We start from the raw sequence: 18,026 nt of genomic DNA on the forward strand, positions 1-18,026 counted from the left end.
GTGACTGCTCACACAGCTGTCAACACCTGCAACCTTGACCATGTTCCATCCCGGGTCTTAGGACAGAGTCAAAGGTGCTCTCCCTAGAGGGCAGCCCTCCAATTCTTCTCTGTCTGGGGGAGCAGGGCTTAACTAGGCCTTGTTAGGGGACTGAGTGCCCAGGTACAATCACTAGAAGACGGGTCAGAGGGACCAAATGTCATCAGTTAGGGAGCAAAGTCCAAAACAGGCAAGGCTGAAATGCGGCAGGAGGGGCGGGAGCTGGTGGTGACGTGAACACTCTTTACACAACGGACAGCAAAGCCTTGGGGTAGAGAGGGAGGGAAGGAGGGCAGCCAGGTGCCCAGGACACAGTGCACAGGAGGCACCACAGACAAGTGGGAAAGGCCCTGGGAAGCATGGCAGCTGCTGCGTGAGGGTCAGCGGGGAGACGAGGTCAGTCCAGGCACGGCCTCACCCATGCCACCTACTTTTAACCTGGCAGTTCTCGACCGTGGGTCGTGACCCCTTTGACAAACCTCTATCTCCAGAAATCAGATTCATAAAAGTAGCAAATTTACAGTTAGATAGTAGCAATAAAAATAACTTTATGAGTGGGTGGGTCACCAGAACGTGAGGAACTGTATTAAAGGGTCGCAGCGTCAGGAAGGTTGAGAACCACTGCTCTAACCCAAACCAACCCTGGGCATTTTCAGCACCCGCTCCTCCTAGTAACTGGCATCTAATAAGGGTGGCAGCAGCGCCACTTTCCCTGCCCCAGGACTGGGGGCACAGGCAGAAAAGAGCAACAAGGGAACACTGAAGGCTGAAGAGGACTCAGGGACCTCAGGAGTGAGGGAGCCGCTGCAGCTGCAGTCTTGCTTCCCTGGGGGTCAAGGGGGTGCCCTCTCCGCCTGCTCTGCAGGGGCTCGAGCTCTGGCGCCCAGCCCCTTGTGCCACACCGCTGAGCTCATCCTGAAAGTTCTGAAAGTCATGCCCTGACGAAGGACCCGCAGAAGAGAACAGTTGGTGGACGAAGAGGCAGGGCTGGCTGCCACACTGAGCTAAGTCCTTCCTGGGGCCGTGCCCATCGTGGTGAAGAGGGTGCAGGTGAGTCGGAGACCTGACGCTGGAGGAGTCATGGTATGTGCCTTGTGTTCTTCAGCCTCACGGTCAGGGGGCTCAGTTTGGGGATGCTGGGTTGGACCCAGAGCTCATGAGGGCTGTGTAGAGAGAAAGCTGCCTTCTGCATACCTCCCCCTCTTCCCTTTGGGGGTGGGGTCTCAGTCCACTTCTTGCTGTTGCTCAGGGCAGGAAGAGGGCACAGTCAAGGTGAGAGACCTGAAGCTGGACAGTAGCCTCCTTGCTGGAACTGTGTCCCATGCTCTTCAGCTTTGAAGTCAGGGGTCTTGATTCAAGGACATGAAGTTGGGCTCACAGCTCATCAGGGGGGCTATGTGGGAGTGGGGACGCCTTCTGCACACCTTCCTCCTCCTCGGGGCTGGCATCCCCCTCCAGGCTCCTCAATTCCTTCCTCTGCTTGCTGCTGTCACCGGAGCTCTTGACCCTACCGCGCTTCTTCTTCGATTTCTTCCCTCCCAAGGAGGCTATGTCCCCCTTCTTGCCAGACCATCGCTCTGCCAGGCAACCTGAGAACAGGTGCAGAAGGGTCTCAGGAGCAGTTTGCTGGTGAGTGGTACTGGAGGGGAGCTGCTGGGAGGACAACTACAGCGGGCGCCTCTTACCCATCTCCACATCACTGGGGTTACTGGGCTCACGGCTCCTGTTCCTGAGCCTGCGACCCTCCCCTCCCCTCCCCTCACCAAGCTCCCTGAGGCAAGACGCCTCTTTCCCACCCTATGCTACTCACTTCCCGGAGGGAGACACTGCCCTGCGCCCCTCATCCTCCCCCCCCCCGCCCTCACTCACTGGTGTCCTTGCCCTTCAGCACGTGGTTGGCACAGAGGAACTCAGTCAGGTCTTCCTCCTGGTGGTTTCTGTACCAGTCCTCAATCACCTCTTCAAACTCTTCCACCAGCACGTCGCACTGTGAAGCAAGCACCAGGAACTGGCAAAGCACAGACACCCAACTCTCTCCCGGGCCCCTGGCTACACCATGACCCACGGAGAGATAGGCAGGCAGGTATGACTCGCCTGAGGAAACTGAGGCAAAAGTAAAAAGGTGCCAGAAATGGTGGCGCACACCTTTAACCCCAGTATTCTCAAGGCAGAGGCAGAGGCAGATGCAGGTATGTTTCTGTGAGTTTGAGCCCAGCCTGTTTTACACAGTGAGTTCCACTATGTAGCCAGGGCTACATAGTGAGAACCTATCTCCAATAGATAGATGGGTAGACGAATGGATGGATGGATGGATGGATGGATGGGAAGGTAGGTAGGTAGGTAGGAAGGATAGATAGATAGATAGATAGATAAAGAAATGGCTCTTGGTAGCCTTTCTCAGGGCAGAGCTGGCCCTACCCACCCCACTGAGTGCGGCAGGCTCAAGGTCTTACCTGCTTCTTGAGGTCAGCCACCTCAGCAGAAGTCTCGTTCCACAGTTCATAGGGGATGTCCATCACCACCTTGACACCTTTGTGGACCAGGTTGTGCAGTGTCTCAAAGGTTTCCGACATGCCCTGGAAGAGGCGACCAGATACGGGATGCAGCGCCATCTACCTCCCACCATTTTCTCTATGGTGTCTGAGAACCTGAGTCAAAGATGTCCATCTGTCCAGGGCTTCTTGCCCTTGGCCCTGACCTCTCTCCCTCTTTTAGGCTGGCCTTCCACCACCCCCAACTACACAAATCCTGACCTGCCCTCACTGCTGTGTGCTCAAAGATCCTGACCTGCCCTCACCAGTGTGTGCTCAAAGATCCTGACTGCCCTCACTGCTGTGTGCTCAAAGATCCTGACTGCCCTCACGGCTGTGTGCTCAAAGATCCTGACCTCCCTCACTGCTATGTGCTCAAAGCTGGCTACTGTTGCTTTCTTTCCCAGGAAATAAGGTATCCTTGGCTCCACCCCTTCAACGTAACTGGACACTATTATGCAAACAAAATGGTTTAATTCTGGAAAATAAAGACTTCAAATATTTCCCTATCACCACTGTTTATCCTACAAGCACCAAATAAATTTTTTTTTTGGTTATTTTATGTCACAATGTTTGGTTTTCTTTTTAATTGCAGTTTGAGGCTGGGAGTGGCAGCTCACACCTTTAATCCCAGGATCCCAGAAACAGAGATAAGAGGCAGATAGATCTCTGTGAGTTCAGAGCCACCCTGGTCTACACAGTAAATTCTAGGCCAGAGAGGGCTATATAGTGAGACCTTCTCTAAAAGTTAAAAAACAAAAATAAAAATAAGTCCCAGCACTTGGGAGACAGAAGCAGGAGTTTGAGGCTAGCCTGGTTTACATAGTGATCTCCAGGTCAGCCAGAGCTACACAGTGCTGTGAGATAACCCTTCTGTACTCTGTGACTATATATCACTATCATTGGTTGATAGTAAAGCTAATTTGTCCTATAGCAAGGCAGAATAAGGCTAGGTGGGAAAGCCAAACTAAAAATACAGAAAGAAGTGTGGAGTTGAGAGAAACAAGCCAGTCACCAGGTAAAGCCATGAGCCATAATATAGATTAATAAAATGGATTAATTTAAATTGTAAAAGCTAGTTAGTGATAAGCCTGAGCTAAAGGTCAAACACTTTGTAACTGATATAAGCTTCTGTGTGATTATCTGGGATCAGACGGTTGGGACAAAAGAAAAGTTCTGCCTCTGTAGAGAGACTCTGCCTCACAATAAACAAACAGATAAATCAAAACTGCTGTTTGAGTTTCATAGAAATGACCTGAATTTCATAAAAAGCATTCAGTAAAATCGCAGACTTGGTTTGAAGATAGAATTCCAATGTTCTCAAATGGCTCTACACAAACTCCTGCATGCTGGATACATATGTACATAAAGCAGAAGCTCTCAGCATTTATGATTACAAAATCAAAATATAAACCAACTCTGAAAAACGTTGAAGATGCTGTCCTATAGCACCAAATGCTCAGCCAGCATTTAGCTGTTTTTAGTCTCTGTGCACGCTGTGGATGTGCGCGTGGAGACGGAGAGCCACCCTGGGTGCTGCTTCCCTTCAGCCCTGTTTTGAGACAAGGCCACTGCGCAGGCCAAACCCTGGGCCCACAGGCACATCCTACTGCATCTGTCTTTATGGGGCGCTGAGGATCCAAACTCAGTTCACACTTCACTCACTGAGCCATCTCCCTCGCCTAAGAACTGTTTGATGCCTACACTCATTTGATGTAACTATATACCTAGGTGACATAAAAAAATTTTTTTTGGTAAAAAGGGGTTGCAAGTGTTTTTTTAATTTTTTGTTTGTTTTGTTTTTTGAGACAAGCCCTAGTTGTCCTAGAACTTGCTTTGTAGACTAGGCTGGCCTGGAACTCACAGAGATCTGCCTGCCTCTGCCTCTCAAGTGCTGGGATTAAAGGCATTTAACACCACACCTGGCTTTATATATTTTTTTATCAGATTCAATCATTTTATTTTGTGTGTGTTTTTCCTGCACCATGTGCATGCTTGGTGCCCACAGAAGTCATGACCCATCATAGTACAGAGGGCTGTGAATCACCACATGGGTGCTGAGACTCTGCAAGAGCAGTAAGTACTCTTAACTGGTGAGCCGTCTCCAGTGCCAGCAAGTGTTGTAGCCTAAGGAGCCCTCCCCGGTACCCAGGCCTACTCACCACGCCATGCTCTTCCTAGCTTATGTCTTTCCTTGGCAGGAAAAGCAGAGCTGTGGCCTAAAGCATTCTTTATGCCATGAAAAAACTAGACTGGCTTCCCTGCTAGCTTCTGTTCCCAAAGATGATTCACTACCACTCTTCTCCCTTCCTAGAGATAATACACACACACATACACACACACACACACACACACACACACACACACACACACACGGGCTGGGTATAGCTCAGTGGTAAGAGTTTTGGCCTGGCTTGTGCAAAGCACTGACTTAAAATCCCGTACCAGAAAAAACAAACAGAAACTCCGATTCATGTCCCACCCTGCTTTTCTATGTAAGCAGTAGTACATCACAGGATCTTTGCTCTGTAGTCCCCACACACCTGTCCTGGGATTAGCAGTGTGCACCCCCTGCCCAGCTCTAGTTTTTGATTGCACTGTACCACATCAAATGCACAACCCAGTATAAGCCGTGCTCACGGATTAACATAATGGTTTTTTTTTTTTTTTTGGTTTTTCGAGACAGGGTTTCTCTGTGGCTTTGGAGCCTGTCCTGGAACTAGCTCTTGTAGACCAGGCCGGTCTCGAACTCACAGAGATCCGCCTGCCTCTGCCTCCCAAGTGCTGGGATTAAAGGCGTGCGCCACCACCGCCCGGCTAACATAATGTTTCTAAGAGTTTGCTACCAGTATTTTGGTTTTTGTTCTTTATCGCCTATGTAGTCAAGATCTTCCTGCCTTCTAAATTGCCGGGCAAACGGGTGTGGGACACACAGCACTTGGGCAGGAGAAAAGAATTTAAACACTTTTTATAAAGGCGATCATGGATCAACTAACTACATCCATGTCCATTTTAAAGACAAACCTAAGATTTCGGCTTGAAACATTTGTGGGTCTCAGAGGCTCTGCCTGATGTCCTCGGACAGAAGGGAACTTAGGAGGAAAATGTGGGTGGCGGGTACAGAAGACACAAGACAAATAAGAACCTACCGACTCCTTCTCCAGAGAAAAGCACCAGTGTACACAGGCGCCCAGCAGGGGCCTGAGGGGGTGGATCTGGGTGGCTCACAGGAGGAACTCACAATCACTGATTCTTTTAATTGTTTAAGACAGGATTTGACGTAACCCAGGCCAGACTCAATCCGACTGTTTAACTGAAGCTAGCCTTGAACTCCTGACTTCTGATCCTCCTGTCTCCACCTGGGAAGGAAGAGCTGGGATTACAGTGCATAACGTCTGTCTTCTGCCATCTCCCTGGCACACTGCTGTGGGAACCCTGCTGAGTCCTAGTGTTTTTGATACCCCTGTGAGCTGCCAGCCTGGGGCATTTCTGCCTGTTTCTGCCATGGAGGTGGAACCCGGGGCAAGCCCAGACCATCAATAAATACAGCTTCAGCCAATGCAGTCAGTGCTCAGCAAGAAATACAAACGGCTATCCAAGAATGCGCGAGAGGAAAGAAGGAGGGTTCTCAGGCATGACCTGCCAATCACCCACATACGCCAGCAGACACACTGAGATTCACGAGGGCCCGGCCCAGAGGGAAGGAGGCACAAGCACAAAGCCAACCTTGGCAAACCGGTTGCTGCCAGTCCTCTCCTTGTGCAGGCTGTAGTCCAGAAGCCTCTTGCAAATGGTCTCAGTGACTTCAATTAACCGTAAGTCCCTGCCGAGACAGCAGCAGAGAGGAGCTAAGTTCTCCCCCCAGCCCCACGGAGCAGCGGTCCATCCCTCCAGCCCTGCTGCCCAACGCCTGCACATCTCACCAATGGGAAGGCAGAGCTGGAAGGAAGACAGATCATCTGGCCTGGGGGCTCTGAAATGCTGGAACACAGACCAGAGAGACAAGGCTTTAACAGATCTAAGGGAAGGATCTGTAGGGGTGGGAGGGGCTTATTTATAGCCGCTGGATCAAAGCCAGTGCCCGCACAGACCAGGCAAGAGCTCTACAACTGAGTCTCAGCCCAAACCAATCCATTTATTTTACTTTTTTTTTAAAATATTTTTTATGGTTTATTTAACTTTATTTTTATGTGTGAAGGTGTCAGATACCCTGCAAATGGATCTTCAGACAGTTGTTAGCTACCATGTGGGTGCTGGAAATTGAACTCGGGTCCTCTGGAAGAGCAGTCAGTGCTCTTAACCACTGAGCCATATCTCCAGCCCCTATTTATTTTACTTAAAAGTGTGTTCGTGTATGTAAATACACATCCACCTGTGTGCAGGCACTGGCTGAGCTCAGGAGGCACTGCAAGTCCTGGTGAGATGCCTGACACAGGGACTGGGCACTGAATCCGGGTCCTCTAGAAGAGCAGCAAGTACTCTGAGCTGCTGAGCCATCCTTCCACCTCCCACTTTTAAAAAAAACCTGTGGTGGGCTGGAGAGATGGCTCAGTGGTTAAGAGCTTTGCCTGCTCTTCCAGAGGTCCTGAGTTCAATTCCCAGCAACCACATGGTGGCTCACAACCATATGCAGTGAGATTTAGTGCCCCCTTCTGGCCAGCAGGGATACACGCAGGCAGAATACTAAATACATAATAAATAAATAATTTAAAAAAAATTGTGGTCAGTCGGGTGGTGGTGACGCACACCTTTAATCCCAGGCAGAGGCTGGCGGATCTCAGTGTGTTTGAAGCCAGCCTGGTCTACAGAGTGAATTCCAGGACAGGCTCCAAAGCTACACAGAGAAACCCTGTCTCAAAAAACCAAAACCAAATCCAAAACAAAACAAAAAAACCCAACAAACAAAAAACTCCTGTGGCCCTGGGAACCAAATCTAGGAGGTCATGGCATGGCAGACAAGTGTCTGATAATTCCACTTTTTCCCTGTAAAGCAAAATATATCTGTCCATTGTTTTTTAAGTAGTACTTTTAATTTGTTACTATTAGGGAAGATATCATGAACAGATCTTTCCTAGTGCTCCCTGGACACAGCTTATTAATCACTTTTTTTGTTATGTGGTATATGTGTATACTTGTTCATGTGTGTGCATGTATGTGCAGGTACATGTGTATGCACACACACATGCAGAGGTCAGAGGTCAACATCAGTATCGTCTTTGATCACTTTCCATTTTTTGAGACAGGGTCTCTCTGAACCTGCAGCTCGCCTTCTGGGCTAGACTTAGGCATGGAACAAGCTGCAGGACCCCTCCTGGCCAGCCCTTCTGTCAGGGGCTCAGAAGTGAGTACCACTCTGCCTGGCTTTTTATGTAGGTGCTGGAAATCAAACCAAATCCTCACGCTTGCACAACAGGCGCTTTCCCAACTGTCGCCCCCCAACTCCTATTAACCACTGCTTGCTTTCTGTGTTTTGGTGACAAGATCTCACTATGTAGACCTGGCTGGTCTGGAACTCGCCATATAGACCAGGGTGGTGCTGAACTCAGAGCCACCTGCCTCTGCCTCCCAGACGCTGGGACTGAAGGGGTGCACCACTGCACGCAGTAACCATTTCTTTCAAGTCATTTGTCTGCACCTCTCGGGTCATGACTTCGTCTTTTCTGGGATCTGGCAGCCCTGTCTATACTGAACATGGCAAAGCTTACCCATCTAGTTTAAAGTAAAACCAACATGGAACAGATGAAGAAAACAATGATCAAGAGTCTAGATATCAATATGAGCACCAATCACGGTATAATAAATCACCATGTGTTGTTTGGGCTCACTGAGACGTAACTCTGGAAGCAGGTTTGTCCCACCAACTGTACTCACCGCGCCCCTGCCCCTTTCAGCACATTTTTTTTTCCTTCAAATGTCCTTAAGGCATTGTGTTTCCGGCATGGGTGGCAGGGGAGGAGAACACAATAAAACAGGCATGCCCAGAGCCTTATCCCCTGGCTGATTTTGGACCCTGTGCCTAGAGCACAGCTGGAAAATGAACTATTTCCAGCAGAAGCTATCACTGCTTATCCCATGACAAAAGAATGCCTGCAGTGGAAAACAGAAGCCGAGAGTCCAGTCATGACTGGCTTGCCCATATGAGGTGTTCAGCGGGACCCCTCTGACTGCTTCAGCTCCTCTAGTTTCTGCTGGATGTTGCTGAGAGCTTGATTTGACTTGATCTCTGTCGCTGTTCCTTTACTTGGAAGCCTCGCTTGAGGGACACTGGTCTGGAGGGACTTCTGATGGAGAACTCTAGCTGGCTGCTTCACTGGGCTTCCCCAGCTCATTTCTTCCAGATGCTTAGACAGATGGTTTAATGCTGTTGGTCCATCCTTCCTTCCTTCCCATCCATCCATCCATCCATCTATCCATCCATCCACTATTTATTCTTTTACTTTGGCTTGCTGTGTACTTAATAATTCACTTATTCAGAACTGAAAATATGGCCAGGCAGTGGTGGCACAGGCCTTTGATTCTAGCACTTGGGAGGCAGAGATGATGTGAGAGTGTCATATATCAATCTGTTGATTTCATTGGTTAAGCAATAAAGAAACTGCTAGGCCCATTTGATAGGCCCACCCTTAGGTGGGTGGAGTAAACAGAACGGAAGGCTGGGAGAAAGAAGCTGAGTCAGAGAGTCGCCATGATTCTTGCACTCCAGACAGACGGAGGTTAAGATCATTCCTGGTAAGCCAGCTGGTGGGCTACAGCAGATTATTAGAAATGGGCTAGTCCAGGTGCGAGAGCTAGCCTAGAAGAGGCTAGATAGAAATGGGCCAAGCGGTGTTTAAAAGAATACAGTTTCCGTGTAATTATTTCGGGGCATAAGCTAGAGCTAGCCATATGGGCGGCTGGGTGCCAGGGACGCAGCCCCGCCGCTCGTACTACTACACAGAGAGGCAGGTGGTTCCTTAAATTTGCAGCCAGCATGCAGCATGGTCTACAGAGTGAGTTCCAGGATAGTCAGGGCTACACAGAGAAACCCTGTCTAAAGAAAAAAGAAGAAAAAAAGAAAAAGTCTTGCCACTTAACTAATGGTTTGTAATCAAGATAAATCTCTATATGCATTCTCAGAGGCTAACCTTAATCTAGATAATCCCTTGCGGACATGCCCAGAGGCCCATCCCCCCGGGATTCCAGAGTCTATCAAATTGGGAATTAACACTAACCATCGTGCCCGAGTAGGGCAGGAATTTAAACTTGTCTCAGGCCTGCCTCAGCCTCCCAGCAATTGTGATGTCTGGTTTGAGATACCATGCCCAGCACATATCTTTTTTGTTTGCCCAGGTTTCTGTTTTGTTGCTGTGTAGCTCTGGGCAGCCTGGAACTCCCAGGGTAGACCAAGGAGGAGGCCTCAAAACTGCAATAATCTTCGGCCTCCACCTCCTCCCAAGTGCAAGGACTATGGGATGCCTAGATATGCATCATTCTAATAGCAAAACGTCTTTCCTTTTTTTTTTAAAATTTATTTATTTATTATGTATACAACATTCTGCCTGCATATATGCAAGCTACCATATGGTTGGGTTGCTGGGAATTGAATTCAGGACCTCTGAAAGAGCAGCCAGTGCTCTTAACCGCTGAGCCATCTCTCCAGCCCCACGTGTCTTCTTTTAAGTTAAAAAATTTGTTTTATAATTTAGGCTCCGGGGGACTAGAGAGACGGCTCAGCTGTCAGGAGCACTGGCTGCTCTTCCAGAGGGCCCAGGTTCAATTCCCAGCACCCACATGGCAGCGCATAACTGTCTATAACTCCAGTTCCAGAAGACCCAACAAACTCACACAGACATACATGTAGGTAAACACCAATGCAAATAAAAATAAATAAATATTTAAAAAAAAATTTAGGCTCTGTCACCAGGTAGTGGTGGCACATGTCTTTAAACTGTGAGTTCAAGCCAGGCGGTGGTGGCGCACGCCTTTAATCCCAGCACTTGGGAGGCAGAGGCAGGCGGATCTCTGTGAGTTCGAGACCAGCCTGGTCTACAGAGCTAGCTAGTTCCAGGACAGGCTCCAAAGCCACAGAGAAACCCTGTCTCGAAAAACCAAAAAAACAAAACCAAAAAAACAAAAACTGTGAGTTCAAGGCCAACCTGGTCTTACAGTGAATTCCAGGACAGCAAGGGCTACAAAGGGAAACCCTGCCCCCCAGCCCAATAATTAAATAATTAATTAAAAAATCCTCTAATAATCCTATGCTAGTAATTTTTGTTTGTTTTGTCTTTTGAGACAGGGTTTCTCTGTGTAGCCCTGGCTGTCCTGGAACTCACCTATTCACCAGGCTGGTCTGAACTCAGAGATCTGCCTGCCTCTGCCTCCTAGGCGCTAGAGCTAATGACATGAACCACCACCATCCAGCAATATTTCTTATGAATTACACTGGTCACGAGGTCTTGTGACTTCAGGAACTAACCAGGGACTCGCCTGGTCATGGTCGCTTTCCTAGATGAGGACTCTGAGGCACAGAAAGAGGATTTATGAAGATCATTGGCCTTTACTGGCAGAATCAGTGGACAAACTTGAATCTATTACTATGAACAAAGTCTTTATTGTAGGTTTGCCTGGATGGAAGGAAAACAAGAAGTATAACACTCAGCCCTCATTTTCCAACCCCCACCACATAAAACCCAAACTGAAGCAGGCCAGACACCAGGTCCCCATTCACTTACGACTTGGTATACTTGACTCCCGAGGCCTTCCGGTCCAGAATGCCGTAGCCTGTGTCAATCACTTCCTTGGTCTTCCCAGTTTCTTCAAAAGCTGACTTCAGCTCCACTGCAACATACTTGCACACTGGAGAAAGAAAACATGGGGAGCCCACTGAGTACACACAACTTCTGGAGACCAGCACCAGCCAAAAAAACCCAGGAGCCTGGGCCAAACCAATATTCGCTCTGGAAATGAGGCCCAGGCCACAAGTGAAATTCATTACTGCACGCCCATTCCCAGCCTTTATCTATATACCTCAGCTCCCAACACCTTATAATAAATAAATAAATAAATAAAGCACAATGCTGATATTTCTAATCGGAACTATTTGGGCACCTGAGGAGGAGGATTGTAAATTTAAGACTAGCCTGGGTAACACAGGCAACAAGGAAAAATTTCAAAACATAGCTAGGCATGGTAGCACACACCTTTAATGCCAGTAATCAGGAAACAGAGGCAGGAGGATTTCTGTGAGTTCAAGAACAGCCTTCAAAACATAATAAATTCCAGGACAGCCAGGGCTACATGGTAAGACATATGTCTCAAAAGATAAACAATTAGTGGGGTTGGAGAAATGGCGCCATGGTTAAGACCACTTGCTGCTCTTGCAGAGGACCTGGGTTCCGTTCCCAGCACCCACATGGCAGCTCATAACTATCTTGTCGCATGGAATTCTTGTTCCATGCACACTTTCCTCTGAGCTCTACAGACACACTGTCCCCTACAGACACACTGTCCTCTACACACACATTGTCCTCTACAGACAGACACACCGCCCCCTAAAGGCACACTGTCCCCTGAGCTCTACAGACACACTGTCCCCTACAGACACACTGTCCCCTACAGGCACACTGTCCTCTACAGGCACACTGTCCCCTACAGGCACACTGTCCCCTGAGCTCTACAGGCACACTGTCCCCTACAGACACACTGTCCCCTACACACACATTGTCCTCTACAGGCACACTGTCCCCTACAGGCACACTGTCCCCTACAGGCACACTGTCCTCTACAGGCACACTGTCCCCTACAGGCACACTGTCCCCTGAGCTCTACAGGCACACTGTCCCCTGCCCCTGTTTACCCCTTCCGTTTCCCAACAAATAAATGTAAACAAAATTTTAAGATAAAATATTCATGCTCATCACGCTGAGAGAATAGAATGAAAAATTTTATTCCTCTCACATTCAACAGCTGTTAATGATCTGCCCTGCAGTATCTAATATTTAATAATCTATCTCAACAGTTATACATTATGAACAATTATACATCACCACATACTTCCTGTGAGCATGAACTTCTGTACAACCATGAAACAATCGGTACTTGGGAAATTAATGGAAATCTTCTTGATTTGATGTGTCCCCCAACCGCTTCTCTCCGACGGCCGAGTACTTGGCTCCAGAGAGGCCTATGATTGTGTGCAGGTACTCTCTTACTCCTACCCTGCCCAAGCAACTGCTGTGTGCTGAGCACTGGGAACAGGGACAGGAAAACAAGGTTCCCCCTTTCTATGCTCACTATGAAAGAGCAGAGGGTGTTAACAATTAACCAGACAGCCACCACCCTCAGCGTTCACCACTTTCAGGGTGTGCCGCACCCCGGCCCTGGAAAGGGCTCAACACCCTCTCAAGGCTCCTTTGACCCATTCTCCTGACACTCCATTAAGTCTGCTCCCCAGGGAAGTCCAGAGCTAGTCTCCCGTGCTCCTGCCATCACCAGGCCTCTCAGGGAGCCGGCTATAATCCCTGTAAGACCCAGCTGAGACACACCGGGGTCTTTAAGGGCGAGCATTGCTGATGGAGTTCAGTGGGATTTTCTGGATGGACTTTTGTCTGCAGGCTGTGTCACCTGCACTGTTTTATCAGCGAGAGTGGAGTTACACACACACACACACACACACACACACACACACACACACACACACTAAAAAAAAGAAGAAGATGATGACGACACTACCCCCGAAGGCTTGTTTAGTATAATTTCATGTAACAAGCACATTAATTGATGCTTGGAGAACTTGGAACACAAAAGTCCCAATTATAAGTTGGTGATCTCAGCATCTCCGGTGTACCAAGGTTCTCACCTCTCTGCCTCTGCATCTCCATCCTGGACCATCTGGGCTCCCTCCCCATCCTCCTCTGCATCTCCCTGCAAACTCATCGTTGTTCTGGCTCCTCTGCCCGGTTCACCCACAGCCTCGGCATGTGGTACTCCAGAAGCGGGGAAAATGAAGGTTTCAAACATCCTTTCTCTTATCCCATCAAGTACACCTGCTTTCCCAATCTTCCAAATGTCAGTTCTTCAAGACCACCCCAGAGGGGAAGAACCCTCCCAGAGCCAACCTGGGGGAGACTCATGGCACAGACCCCAGACCCTTGTGGACAGCCGCCCACTTTTTCTGGGCAGGTTCTCCTTCTTCTGTGCTGAGGCCTGTTCCACTCAGACTACCAAGCCCGAAGGCAGGCTCTGTGAGCCAGGTAACAGTCAGCAATTAATAACAGAGATGCAACATAATAAACACAAGTAAAACAGTATTAAGAGGAGCCTAAGGGCCAACGTTTGCCAAACCACTCCGAGCCTCAAAAATCCTTTGTAATTTACTCTTCACTGATTACGGAATGAGTTCAGGCTTGATGATTGCTAAGATCCTTGCCAACTCTATGCTTCTGAGTTTATAAGGGAAAATAAATGAGCTTGTGAATAAGAAAAAAGGAAGCAACCCCCAGGACTAGCGGGAAGCAGGCAAAAGCATCCTGGCACAGGCAAGAACCCCCACTTTTTACCTCCCAAGACAGGGTTTCTCTATGTAGCCCTGGCTGTCCTGGAACTCACTCTGTAGACCAGGCTGGCCTTGAACTCACGGTTCTGGAGATCTGCCCATCTCTCTGCCTCCCAAGCGCTGGGATTAAAGGTGTGAGCCACCACAGCCTGGTCAGACAAGACTCTTAACAGGTACCCTTCCAGTGGGGTCTGAAGAGTCTCTAGAGAGTCTACTTAAAAAACAAAAATTCTGCCAAATGCCTTTAATCCCAGCAGTCAGGAGACAGAGGCAAGAGGATCTCTATGAGTTTGAGGACAGCCTGGTCTACAAAGAGAACTCCTGAACAGCCAAGGCTACACAGCTACACAGAGAAACCCTACCTTGCAAAACTAAAAAAACAAAAACAACAATAAAAACAACTCCTGTGTATTTATAGACTCACCTAAAAACAAACCAAAAACATACTGTGTATTTATAGTGTGCATGTGGATTACACGGAGGCCAGAGGCTTTCTAATACTGGTCTTCACCTTACTGTTTTTCAGAGAAGGTTTCTCACTTGAATCTGGAGCGTGATGATCTGGCTAAACCGGCTGGCAAGCAAGTCTCCAGGGTCCGCCTGTGCATGTGTGTTGTGGGCAGAGGAACATTGCAGCACCTGGTTTTTCACATTTGTCCCGGGGATCTGAACTCAGATTCTCGGGCACCTGTGCCAATCATTTTACCCACTGAACCATGTCCCCTGCCCCCATCCATTCTAACCGCTCAAATGAAGGGATTATACACCTCAAACCAAGCGCACCACTTCCCAGTGCTTAGGGAACATCTGGCCCGGGGAAGATCTGCCTTGGTGCAGGCTTTGAAAGAACATGAAGCGGATTTCCAGGATAACTGGGGGATGCGTGGAGCGAAGAAAGGAAGGGGATGACTGTAAAAGTTTGCGAGGAAACCTGAAAAACGAAGCGCAGGAGACAAGGGAGGTCTCAGATCCCGAGCAGCTCTCAAAGCGCCTGCCCCCACTCCTGGCTCCGGGGTTCCCTGTCCTCCCAGTGTATAAAACCTTCCTCCTTCCTAATCTCTCCTGGGCTCTATGTTTCCCCAAAGTGACCTCTTGATCCTCTGAGCCTCCTCTCTCCACACAGATAATCATACATATTCCAAAATCTTTTTTGTTTGTCAATAAATATTTGCAACCAAGTCCCTGTCCTCAAGAAGCAAAAACCATTCACACATTAGGCTGCAGTGAAGGCCCATGGGGACTATTTCAGGTTCCTTTTCTGAATCATATGGACCTTTTCAGTTCCTCAAACTCGCCCTTTGGCTTCTCGGTTTGCAGGGCCTCTTCATTTGCCTCTGTTTCTGTGGTTTAACGCGGAATGGGTTTTCTGCACTTTCCTTTTCCTGACCAACTCTTAATTTCGCAGCAGGCTTCCTATGTGAAGCCTTCCCTCCACCCCCACCTCCAGGCTAGACAAGCAGCTACGCCTCGGACGTCTAGCTTATCCAGAGAGTGTCAGCACCAAGCAGTGCCAAGAACGCAGCAGGGTCAGCGAGACCCCCGAGCGAGACCCTGCCCCACAGGCCCCGCCCCATCCCGCCCCTCGGCCTGGGTACGCCCGCGGCCCCGCCCCCTCACCTTCGCATTTGCTGGGCAATCGTACCCAGTCGGTCTCCTCCGCCCGGGCGCGGCTCGGGCCCAGCTTCGGGGCAGGCAGGAGCAGCAAGGACAGCAGCAGTAAGGGGAGCAGGAGGCAGCGGGGCGCGAGCTCAGACATGGACTCCATGGCCCAGCCGGACCCAGAGCGGAGCGGACCCGGCAGCGTTTCCTCCAGCAGCGCTCGCGGAGCAGCTTCCCCCGGCCGCTTCCGGAACTGCACACGTGCCTCCGTGTAACCACGGCAACAGCGAGCCCCGGCCCGCCCCCTCTCTCGCTACCGAAACCCGCGGGCGACTCAGCCAGTGTGTTCTTTGGCATTTGCTTTTTAGCGAATAGGAAAAACGACCTTTTTTTCCACCTCGGCCAATCAGAGAGTGGATAGTGGCTGTGGCGACCTATAGCGAGCTCCCCGCTTTCTAACGGAGGCTTGGAGAGGCTGGAGCATCCGATCCTCCAGAGTAGATGGACCGGGTTTGGCCTCTCTAGGCCTGTATAACAAGGAGCGGAATATCTTTCATAGTTTTTTGGTTTTTTTTTGGGGGGGGGGTGTTGTTTGTTTTGCGAGACAGGGTTTCTCTGTTGTATAGCCCTGGCTGCCCTGGAACTTCACTCTGTAGACCAGGCTGGCCTCAAATTCTTAGCTCCACCTGCCTCTGGCATGCGCCTCCACACCGGGCCTCATGCTTTTCTACTTGAAGGTATAAAAAGTATTTTTAACATCTATTTTGCGTTAGGGAACAACTAAAATCAGTTGCTTTCTTCCATCATGTTGGGCCTGGGCATCAAACTCTTGCCCTTAGACTCGATGGGTACCTCTTATACCTGTTAAGGCAGTTCGTCAGCCCTCTTAATTCATGGTTTTCTTTGCAAACCTTCACTAAACACCTGCTCTTAAATGTTATTATTGCAGTCACTCGCTCTAACGCGTACTTAGGAACTCATAACAGCCCTGATACACACTAACCTTGTATTTGTCCGTAAGCAAACTAGCATTAGTGACTTCTCCGACCAGAATCTATTTGTTTGATGGCAGAGTGATCCTCCTGTTATCTTCCTCCTCCAGAGGTTAACGTTCTCACCACACAATCATGAATCCTCAGAGCCCATGTAAATGCGATCCCACTAGCAGTTCCAGTGTCGTATGGAGACGATCCCCAGAGCTCGCTGGCGAGCCTGTCTAGTCTTTATCTGTGAGCTCTAGATTTAGTTAAGAAACTGAGAGACCCTGTCTCATTATATATAGTAGACATTGATTAAGAAAGAGCCTTAGGGCTGGGTAGGTAGCAGGATATGCTTTTAATCCAAGCACTCAGGGCTGGAGAGATGGCTCAGAGGTTAAGAGCACTGACTGCTCTTCCAGAGGTCTTGAGTTCGATTCTCAGCAATCACATAGTGGCTCACAACCATCTGTAATGAGATTTGATGCTCTCTTCTGCTGTGCAGGCATACATGCAGGCAAAATACTGTATACATAGTTAATAAAATTTTTAAAAATCCCAGCACGCAGGAGGCAGAGGCAAGAGTATCTCTCTCTGTGAGTTTGAGGCCAGCCTGGGCTATGTAGTAAGATTCTTTTTTTTTTTTTAAAGTGTATTGGTGTTTTGCCTACATGTGTGTCTGTGAAGATGCCAGATCCCCTCTAACCATAGTTACAGACAGCTGTGAACTGCCATGTGGGTGCTGGGAATTGAACCTGCAGTCCTCTGGAAGAGCAACCAGTGCTCTTAATCTCTGAGACATCTCTCCAGCACCCAAGACTCTATCTTGAAGAAGCAGAAGTGGAAAGAAAAAGAAAGAAAGAAAGAAAGAAAGAAAGAAAGAAAGAAAGAAAGAAAGAGGAAAGGAAAGAAAAGAAAAGAAAGAAAGAAAGAAAAGAAAGACTCAAGGAATGAGGAGCTAGTCTTCCAGAAGCATGTGCTGGGTACCCAACAGCCACATTAGGTATCCCACAGCCATCTCTAACAGCTCTGCCCCTGGCATCCGTGGGCATGGGCACACACACACACACTCGCACACTCACACACTCACACACACACTCAACACACATACACACACAGAGTACATGTGATTGGAAATAAAGCCTTCTCCTCTGTGGGAACCTTATTCCCTGTGCATGCAGGAACTCTCTTTAGGAACAAGGAAAAATCAACAAAATCAAACCTCTTTACTACCTGGCTCCCAGGTGATGCTGAGTTAATATTTTTCAAATGAATAATGACCTTTAATTAATAGCGTGTAGGTTTGCAATTACCATTTTATGCGCTAGCACTGGATGTGATCCTGAC

The 18,026-nt window shown here is 48.8% G+C and overlaps 1 protein-coding gene across 4 annotated transcripts; it reads right to left on the reverse strand.

The window, feature by feature from the left end:
* Positions 1-567: 567 nt before the first annotated feature.
* Cnpy3 (canopy FGF signaling regulator 3) lies at positions 568-15,967 on the reverse strand. Of its 4 annotated transcripts, none has more exons than XR_012911363.1 (7): positions 15,721-15,967; positions 11,282-11,405; positions 6,494-6,551; positions 6,297-6,393; positions 2,493-2,615; positions 1,909-2,026; positions 568-1,628 (listed from the first exon to the last, which is right to left on the reverse strand). XR_012911363.1 is itself a non-coding variant. In XM_075980819.1 (7 exons), the coding sequence occupies exons 1-7, from the start codon at positions 15,866-15,868 to the stop codon at positions 1,414-1,416; spliced, it is 930 nt and encodes a 309-aa protein (XP_075836934.1). In that variant the 5' UTR covers positions 15,869-15,964; the 3' UTR covers positions 568-1,413. The 4 variants fall into 4 exon arrangements, 3 of the variants coding, with proteins under 3 accessions (XP_075836934.1, XP_075836932.1, XP_075836933.1); XM_075980819.1 differs by having other exon boundaries at positions 6,297-6,425; positions 6,479-6,551; positions 15,721-15,964; XM_075980817.1 differs by lacking the exon at positions 6,494-6,551 and having other exon boundaries at positions 15,721-15,962.
* Positions 15,968-18,026: the final 2,059 nt, after the last annotated feature.

The sequence above is a fragment of the Microtus pennsylvanicus genome, chromosome 7 (genome assembly GCF_037038515.1).
Source record: "Microtus pennsylvanicus isolate mMicPen1 chromosome 7, mMicPen1.hap1, whole genome shotgun sequence".
Classification (NCBI taxonomy): Eukaryota; Metazoa; Chordata; class Mammalia; order Rodentia; family Cricetidae; genus Microtus; species Microtus pennsylvanicus.

What these genes read in the sequence shown, in the direction of transcription:
- Cnpy3 (XM_075980819.1), bottom strand. Translation starts at nt 15,868, where the DNA reads ATGGAGTCCATGTCTGAGCTCGCGCCCCGCTGCCTCCTGCTCCCCTTA. An exon ending in GGAGTCAAGTATACCAAGTC is followed by an intron (nt 6,552 to 11,281) that starts GTAAGTGAATGG and finishes TCTGTGTTCCAG; the next exon opens with CATTTCAGAGCCCCCAGGCC. An exon ending in GCAGCAACCGGTTTGCCAAG is followed by an intron (nt 2,616 to 6,296) that starts GTTGGCTTTGTG and finishes CGCCTCTTCCAG; the next exon opens with GGCATGTCGGAAACCTTTGA.